The sequence below is a fragment of the Cornus florida genome, unplaced genomic scaffold (assembly GCF_030987335.1).
Source record: "Cornus florida cultivar Cherokee Brave unplaced genomic scaffold, ASM3098733v1 CherokeeBrave_3.0.0_Hap2_Chr02, whole genome shotgun sequence".
NCBI lineage: Eukaryota > Viridiplantae > Streptophyta > Magnoliopsida > Cornales > Cornaceae > Cornus > Cornus florida.
Window position 1 is genome coordinate 53,640,780 of NW_026775572.1, and position 9,600 is coordinate 53,650,379.

At 33.7% G+C, this 9,600-nt stretch overlaps 1 protein-coding gene across 1 annotated transcript; it reads right to left on the reverse strand.

Annotated features, from left to right (window-relative positions):
• Positions 1-2,982: 2,982 nt before the first annotated feature.
• LOC132294997 (probable glutathione S-transferase) lies at positions 2,983-5,520 on the reverse strand. Its single transcript, XM_059793063.1, has 2 exons — positions 4,204-5,520; positions 2,983-3,949 (listed from the first exon to the last, which is right to left on the reverse strand). Exons 1-2 carry the CDS (start codon positions 4,510-4,512, stop codon positions 3,581-3,583), a joined length of 678 nt encoding a protein of 225 aa, XP_059649046.1. The 5' UTR covers positions 4,513-5,520; the 3' UTR covers positions 2,983-3,580.
• Between the last annotated feature and the right edge of the window lie 4,080 nt (positions 5,521-9,600).

Genomic DNA, 9,600 nt, shown 5'->3' on the forward strand with positions numbered 1-9,600 from the left:
AAAGTACCTGAGGGTGAAGGACACCAAATGAGCTTGTCCTTTCTTTGATGGTTGGGGGTTGGCAGGGAAGAGGAGCACTACAATCGAGGTAATAAGTCAGTAATAGCAGTGGTGAAGGTCCATGTGGAGCAAGTTATGAAGGAGCATAGTTTTGTCTTGTTATCATGTCCCGAATCATTGATTTGCTGAGGGGAAACAAGAAGGTGGAGTGGACCAAGATGGCACCAGTTATCAAACCAAAAATTAGTGGTTCTTCCATCACCAATTTGTAGTTTGGTAAGAGGCTGAATTGGGACTCTTTAAGGCTTAGAATTTTTCTCCAGCTCCATGAGTGCTATCCAGGTACCTTATCTTCCCAAATACTACTTCCTTTTAGTAGATAGCTGTCAGTCCATTGTACCCAAAGCATTTCCTTTGAATTAATAATTCTCTATAAGTGTTTCATGATGGCAATATCATTCCAGGTAGCAAGATTAGGCAGACCAAGCCCTCCTAACCTCTTAGGAAGACAACATTTCTCCTAAATCACCTTCCCACCAATCTTTTTAAGGGTTGGTCCAGTCCGTAGAAATGATCTAAAGATGCTTTCCAATTCATGTATAATTCTAGCCAAATTAGATTTGGGGAGCTTTCGCGTTTAAGTTACATTCTCTCACTTAAAAAATTGTCATCTTTTAAGCGATGCTTATTTTTATCAAACTCACTTATTTTTGAAAATCATGTATTGTGTTCTGCATTCATCACTCAATTAGGAAATCAAACACGCCCTAAGTCTAAAATTGAGATGGGAGTCACAAAGTCAAAAACGTTTAACAATTGATTCTTGGTAGAGTGGGGTAAATGTAAGCCTAGTCAGAGCCCATTGCATTTGCCAGAAGATAGTGGATCATTTCTCTTGAAATCACATGAAAAGTCTTCAAGATTTTTCCCTCGATTGGTTAATTTTTCCATCTCTTCTGAAGAGTGAAACCTTTTGATGAAAACGTACTCTCTATTGCCTCTAGGGTTCTCTCTGCAAGGAAAACTCTAATATATATATATATATATATATATATAAATTTTTTTGATTGGTTGTTACTTTTTAATTAAATATTAATGAGAATGAATTACATAATAAAATAAATTCCAAAAATAAAAAATAAAACATAATTATACGTACTATCATTTTATTCTCATTTTGAAAAGAGATTCTTTTTTTTTTTTTTTTTTTTTTTTTTTTTTTTTTTCATGTACTTTTCTTAATCTTTGTATCCAAAACCCATATACTTTATTTTTTTTTTTTCATTTTTATTTGTCTAAAATCTGATCATGACCCGCTGAATGATGTGAGGGTGATGAGGCATGATGTGAGAGTACTGTGTTCGTTTCATGATCCTATCATTTTCCTATTATTATTATTTTTATATAAATAAATCATTTTCCTATTATTATTTGGCATTGTAAAAAATTACCATCATGTTACGTATTTGATGGTTTATAAAATGGTTTGAATGATGTGAGGGTGATGAGGCATGATGTGAGGGTAATGTGTTCCTTTCATGATCCTATCATTTTTCTATTATTATTATTTTTATATAAATAAATCATTTTCCTATTATTATTTGGCATTGCCAGAAATTACCATCATGTTACGTATTTGATGGTTTATAAAATGGTTTGAATGATGTGAGGGTGATGAGGCATGATGCGAGGGTAATGTGTTCCTTTCATGATCCTATCATTTTCTTATTATTATTATTTTTATATAAATAAATCATTTTCCTATTATTATTTGGCATTGTCAAAAATTACCATCATGTTACGTATTTGATGGTTTATAAAATGGTTTCACCTCCTCAAAGTATGCCCTAGTAAAGTTTGAAGAGATTTAAAAATATTGATCGAGGTATTGTTGATAACTCAATTCAGCAATTAATTATTTTGACACTATTTAAAATAAAGTAAAATTTTAACATTTAGCATTCAGTGATAAGTATTGTCTCTATCACTTAAAATTTTACTAAAAACGCTAATAAAATTTTAAGTGACAGAAACATCGCTTGACTGAATGCTGAACTTCAAAATTTTTAAAAAATATATAAAAAAAATTATTTTTTAATTACTACTTAAAAACTTCAATACTTAAAATCCAAGTCTTAAATTTTTTACTTAATTTTTAGTTTTATTAAAAAAAGCCTTTCTCACTAATGAGAAGGTTATACAATACCTAAGGTTTGACACTCATATAAGTAGTACTCCTCCCAATGAAAACTTCTTGTTTTTCTTAAAAACTCTACAGTTCCCTATTATAAGGAAAATAGAGAATTTTCATTGGAAAAAATATCATGTATCAATATACTCCTAAAATATTAGGATATTGTACTCTTTTTATTGAGATTGTTATGAATAAAGGCTCTGTATTTTAATACAAAAATACTATAAAATTATAGAAAACAATCTGTAATTACAATTTCACTACAAAATTATAGAAAACAATATGTAAATACAATTTCACTGTGGAATCAACAAAAAAAGGATTTCCACAAAACAATTCCAGGACAAATATTCAACTATACAGCTTAAGGATCTACAACAAATAACAAATTCTTACATAATTTAGAAAAATATATCCACATAGGAAAAAATAATACATGATTACAATCAAGCAAGCAATTTAGAAAATCCCAAATACTAACTCAAAACTTGCGATTCCCCACAGTGGTCCGATATATGTTAATACAAGAATGTGTGTGTAATTATGATACATCTAGGGAAAGCTAACCTTCACACTATGTTGGACCTAAATTCAGAAACTTACGATAAAAACAAATTGAATATTAATGCAACTTCTATAGCAACCCTTTTTCGTGGCATTATTTGTCAAAAGAGTGTTGGTTGCAAACTCGCATTTGTGATCGGTTGAAAAATCAATAACGGCGAAAGCAGTGCACCGACAAGCTGCCCTCCTCTTTTCAAAATTGCAACAACTTCTTCCCTATCACAAATACACACATATACAACCTTGCACCTTCTCCCTAAAACACATTCTCATAAAATGGACAAGAACCAATACAAATTGAGCAAACTTGAAGCTCAGCTATCAAAGAATCACAAGGAACAAAATCACTTAAAAGCTGGCTGGCTATGGATGCCATCAAAAGCCCAAATACTTCAAAACAAAGAGGACACAAACTTTTAACGAACTCAGTATCAGCCTTTGCCAAGCACACTCAACCACCCTGTGACCTCAAGCCTCAAATGCTCAAACCATATTTGACAAACCAACAAGGTTTAGCGGTAGTTCCAATTACAATTAAACAAGCATGTTTAAGCCAAGACATAGAGAAAGGGAAGTAAAAGGATGATTTCAACTCAACTGAGATGGAAAACATGATTTCCTACCTATCCAATGAAGTTTTACAATAACATTTATTATTAAAAACTTACTGGGAAAGAAAAAACAAACAGAAGCCACAACTCCCAGAAGCAATTACTAGGGGCATTGCCTCACAAACAAGCATAACTTTGGGTGTGCCTCATATGATATTCATTCATGTGATTGTAGGAACTTTGAAGGTTCGTGCAGGCTTTGTGAACTGGTTCATTTTGGTGCTGCTTCTGCGAGGTGTGTCTCACGCATAATTTGGTACTTGGTAACTAGCTTGTCTTGAGATGGCCAGTTCTCTTTGATAACTGGAACATCTGAGAAATTTTGCATCCAGGCAAATATCAATGGGAACTTTTCTGAATCAACCAACTTAAAAGGTATTACCTCTTCAATTACGCTGACCAAATTAGCCATCCAACCCAATGCAAGGTCTACAAATCCAATAGTCTCTCCACCGAAGAATTTTTTTCCTCTTAGTCTTAGCTCTTCTTCTATGAATTTCAGCTTCTCCATAACTGCAGGCATAGCTTCCTCTTGCTCTTTCCCTTGTGTAAACAAAACATGCCGTACTGATGGAAAAATCTTGACGGAAGAAGAAATAGTGAATGTTTGGTTAGATGACAGTTTTAGAACAAACAACTTTGTAAGCCAGTTAGAAATGTTAGACACGGTGCTTAAAATAAAACATAATGTCACTTTTTAAAATTTGAAAGTACTTTATGTTGGAAAAATATATAAATCTAAATGATTTTTCTGCAAGTATATAGATACTAAATATTTTTGATATTTTTGATTCAGGGCCAGACATCAAAACATATATGAAACTGGTTATTTACCTTATCGTCATTGAATTTAGCCCAGAAACGTGCCATGGCTTTCTCATAAGGATCTTTTGGCAATATGGGAGTGTTTTGCCATGTCTCCTCGATGTATTCAAGAATTACAAGCGATTCTGCAGTCGCTTTTCCATCATGCACCAGCACCGGCACCTTTTTGTGAACAGGATTGAGCTGGAGAAGTAAAGGGCTCTTGTTGGTAAGATCTTCAAATATGGTTTCATATTCTATGCCGTTAAGTTTCAGTGCCCAAATGATCCTCAGGGAAAATGGACTTGACCATGTCCTGAAAAGCTTCAGTTCTGCCATTTTGGTTTGATAAACAAACTATGATAGCTAGGTCCTTTATAGCCAACATTTTCTTTTCTTTTCTGGAATTTCTTTTTTGTTGGAATGTTATAACATATTCCTATATCTTGCTGTATATCTATGTAACACCTTGAATTTAGATAATTTACATTCTTCCCATTGAATATTCAATATTTTCTAAATTTAATTTGATATTAGGTAGTTAATGCTCAACAAGAGTGCAGGTTTCTTATTTTAAACCTGTGATGATAATATATGGTCCAAAATTGTTATTTTATATATGTTTCTAACAATTTGTTGATTAGACTATATGTGTTTTTAACCATTTGTTGATTAGACTGCACTGAGTTAATAGTTTGTTGAGAAATACATAAAAAAGTTGAGTCCAAGGCCTAAAGCATAAGTTCCTATTTTGTGTAATATCATGTCAATAGTTTCATGACAAATTTGTTTTGATCTTATAACTTTGTAATTAGTGCGGGTTTGGACCACTTGAAGTGTTGGGTCACAAAATTCAATTGAAATTTGGCCAGTTGATTGATCAGACCAACCTCCACATGTTGGATGGAAAAGAAAGTATTGTCCTTGATCATCGACTAGTTCAACACAAGTGGCTATTCTCATGTTAAGGATGAGGGACTCAGCAGCCAGCAAAACGTCCATGGATGGTAACCCGCGTGATACATGTGTGTGATGTTGTGATCTGAATTTTGTTCCCGTCCAGAAAAATGATCTCTTGATTTTCGTATAATGATTTTTTTTTTGCTCAATCTTCACTGTAGACATAGTCCGGATTTTTAGTGAACCACGTAAATCTTTATGCTCTTTGTGTGTGGCGTATTTACTTTTTCTGTTGTGATTCTTATTTTGTGTTTGATTCACTGCCTTTGTCGTGCATGTTGATCCCGAATGGTCATTGCTATTGTACTTTTGAACTTTACCTTTTTGAATTGTAAATTTCATTACTCTTATTACTATTTAAAAAGGCTTATGAAAGTAGATGGATTAAGATATAGTAGGGCCTGTTAGAGTGTTATTAAAGGCTCAAGGCGCGCCAAGATGTTAGAGGTTCTTTGGAGCCCAGGCAAGAGGCGCACGGCTAGGCCCGCGCTTGAATGAAGTGAGGCGCACAATTAAAAATTTAAACTACCATAATAACATTCATATCTCATAAGTCATATCAATATTCTAGAAATTAATATCAAATATAAAAAAGTAAATCCATCAACTATACAAGCATCCAACAACCATAAAACAGAGCACAAATTTGTTTTCTTGAAAGGCAAAACAAAATGTGTTTTTTTGAATGGCAAAATAAAGCACAAAAAGAAATAAATATGTTAACAAAAAAAAAAAAAAAAAAAAAAAAAAAAAAAAAAAAAATTGTTAACAAGAAAAAAAAGAAGAAAAAACAGAGCCAAAAAAGAAGAAGAAGACACATAGAGAAGAGAACTAGACGAAGAGAGAGATGGAAACAAAGATAAGAAGAGATGGGAGATCTAGAGGAGAAAGGAGGAGAGATGAAAGAAAGAAAGAAAGAAAGAAAGAATTAACGTGGCTTCGTCGTTCATCTTTGCAACTAAGGCTTCATCTTTCGTTTCATATTCTCATTATATCGTTGTTCGGTTAATACTTTGACTCTTGGGCTTTCTAATTTTTTTATTCTTTTGTACAAAAGTTTCTTTTATCATATGCTTCGGCTTTCTTTTTTGTTTATTAAGTTGCTAAAAGTACCTTTTTTGGCTTAAGAAATAGAACAATCGTATTTTTTTAGACAAATATCAGTGAGGGGCGCCTCACAAACCGGACGAGGCGCAACCAGGGTGCGCGCCTAGTAAACATTAGTGAGTCTGGGATGACAACAAGCGCTAAACCTGAGCCTTGAGCCTAGGCGTGAGCATGGGCACGCCTTTAACAACACTGGTCTGTCATGCTTTATTTTTAGTCCTTGATGTTGGTTTGGATGCTTTGTTATTTTCCTTTTGAAATTCCCTATGTTTTTGGTGCCATTGTTGTTTGTTAGGTTTTATTTCAGTTAGGTTTAGTCTTTCTTTTTTGTTTGGTTAGTGTTTTCAGTGTTGCTTTGTTTTGATGTTCTCTCTGGAGTATGTTCACTTGTATCTTTGTATATTTGTTTTTTTGAGTTAATGTTATTCTTACTTATTGAAAATAAAAATATATATAAAAAAAATTACAGGTTAAAATGATGAAATTTCAAAGTAAATGTGGTAAAGTTGCACAACGGAGTACTGCAAATATATATGTGTGTGTGTATTAGAGGATTTTTATTTAATTGTGCTTGTTCTAGTACCTTATAAGTTATAACTGTGATAGTCCTATATTACTTGGAAAGAAATGGAATTCAACCATTGGAAGCCTTTTTTTTATTTTAATTGCCAAGAAACTCACTTGTTCATTTGTCTCGCATAAGATTTTATTTTTATTTTTATTTTTGTAATTTATTTTATATGATAGGAGACATGTCCTTGACAACAGTTTCAGGTTCAATTTTTTACTCCTTTCGTCTCAAAATAGATGACAATTTGTGAGGCACAATTCTCAAATTGGACATGACGTAAGGAGGGACCAGGATTACCTCCAGTTGCATAGTACAACCATTTCCACCATTTGAAATAAGTGGTTGAGAATGTGCCACATCAATTAAAAAAATTGGGTAACTAATTTTTTTCCACCCTTTTAAATATTGTAATTCATATGTATATAAACTTTAAATATTATTTCTAAAATACACGGTTGTCTCCCTTTCTCTCTCGTGCTGTCCCCCTTTCTCTCTCTAAAAGCAGCCGTCTTCCTTTCTTTCTCTCTCTAAAAGGGAAGAAGGAAATAGTACTAATGGCGGTTTGAGGCGAAGAAGAAGAAGTGAAGAATGGCGGTCAGGCGAAGAAGAAAAAGTGAAGAACGGCGGTCAGGCGAAGAAGAAAAAGTGAAGAACGGCGATCTGAGGCGAAGAAGAAGAAGTGAAGATCGAAGGTCTGAGGGTTAGGGTTTGAATTTCGAATAAACGAAGATGAAGAAGAAGGGAGGGGAAAACGAAGAAGAAGGGAAAAAGGTCTGAGGCTAGGTTGGAAAAGGTGGGATAAGTTGGGATGCACTTTAGGAAAATGTTGGGATTCACCGTAGGAAAATGTTGGGATGCACCAGAACGGCGGTGAGGCGAAGAAGAAGAAGTGAAGAACGGCAGTCTGAGGCGAAGAAGAAAAAGGAAATAGTACCATTTTAAATGGTACACTAGCAATTAAAATGTTGGGATGCACATTAGGAAAATGTTGGGATTCACTTTAGGAAAATGTTGGAATGCACTTTACAAATAAGTTGGGATGTTTATATGAAAATGTTGGGATGTACTTTAGGAAAATGTTGTGATGCACAACTTTACAAATACGTTGGGATATATGTAATGAAAATGTTAAGAAATTGTTGTGCTGTAGTTGAGAAATTGTTGTGATGTAGTAAATAAGGATAATTTGGGATACATGTATAATTTTTAGATTTTATTTTCAAGGAAATCCTCTTATTTCCATAACAATGCCATAAATAAAGAAATCGTAACTCTTGCTTCGATTTGGAGAAGTCTGATCTAACCTTCAATTTGGAAATAGAATCGCTTATTCTATTTCGAAATAAAGCCTGCTTCTATTTGGAAAGAAATCAAATTCTAAACTGTGTTGATTGATATTTTGGGAGAGAAGAAGGGTAGCTGGGTGGTGGGATTTCAATCAAAATCTATTTGGAAAGAAATCAAATTCTAAACTGGGTTGATTGATATTTTGGGAGAAAAGAAGGGCTGGGTGGCGGGATTTCAATTTTATTTCAAATGGGTTGCTGAAATGAAGGAGGGAGGGAAGAAGAAATAAGCGAGGAAAGAAGAGTATATTTGAACAGTGTATACATACATATATATATATATAAACAAAAATTCTGTATAAAGCAAATATAATTTCACCTTGGTAAATACTATTCATTTACAAAAATGGAGCAAATGTTTGCACTATTTCACTGGAGGTGATTTTATTTAGATACAGGGGTCACCTACAAATGAATAGACCACTTGTAATTTTTTACTTTATTCAGTTATAGAGTCGCTTACAAATGAATAGACCCCATGTAGCTATTTACTTATAAGGTCACTAACAAATGAATAGACCACATGCAGCAGTCCTAACTTACTGAAGCCCATAAGTAGAAACCAGACTGCTGCCCAGTCCATTCTAAATTCTAATAAAAGGTGAGCCCTTTACGGCCCAACTTAATCCATGGCCTAGTGTATTTTTCCTCGCCCAAACACACAAACATGGTTCCACTGAAACTCAAACTCCCGAACGTCCCTCATTTGAGAGGACGACTTGTACCAGGACTATTGCCCATTCGGTAATTAATTGTAAATGTTGATAAAGAAGTACTCTCGCTAAAATAATAGGGCTGGGCTCGGGTTGGGTTCGCTAAAATAATATGGTTTTGTTTGTGATTTATTAAAAATCTACAAAAAAATCTTTAAACTTCTTTTTGTTTAAGAGTAATTTAATCTAAAACTAATTCAAGATCATATTAAATATTCAGTATAAAGATTAGTCATATGAGTAACCCGAATTAACCTGAAATCTAATTCCGAGTTGTAAGCCAGAATTTCAAAGTACAAGGATGGGTTGGGCTCGGATTGAGTAGTTGAGATTGAGGCTATGGTTAGGGTCGGGCTTGGGCTTAATATTTTATATGATGGGTTGAGCTCAAGTTATATCTCAAACCCACCCAACCCAACCGAGTTGCATCCCTATGCACAGCTAAACACCTCAAATGGCTTTGTTTTATATGACCCTTATTTATTTTGTTTATTATCATATTATTATTTTTGTCGACGGTATCGGGTCTCTTAGAGCACTTCATAATTTACTGTCGGGTACATACAGTCCCATGTCCCACATGCACCGAGCAATTACGAGAAAAATTTCCTCAGAGTGGCCCCAAACAAATGATGAGATAATTCAAAGATAAAGAATATAAAGTTTCTTTTTATATATTATATTGAATCATGATCGGAATTGTTTGATAATCTTTCTATATAGGGCTGCA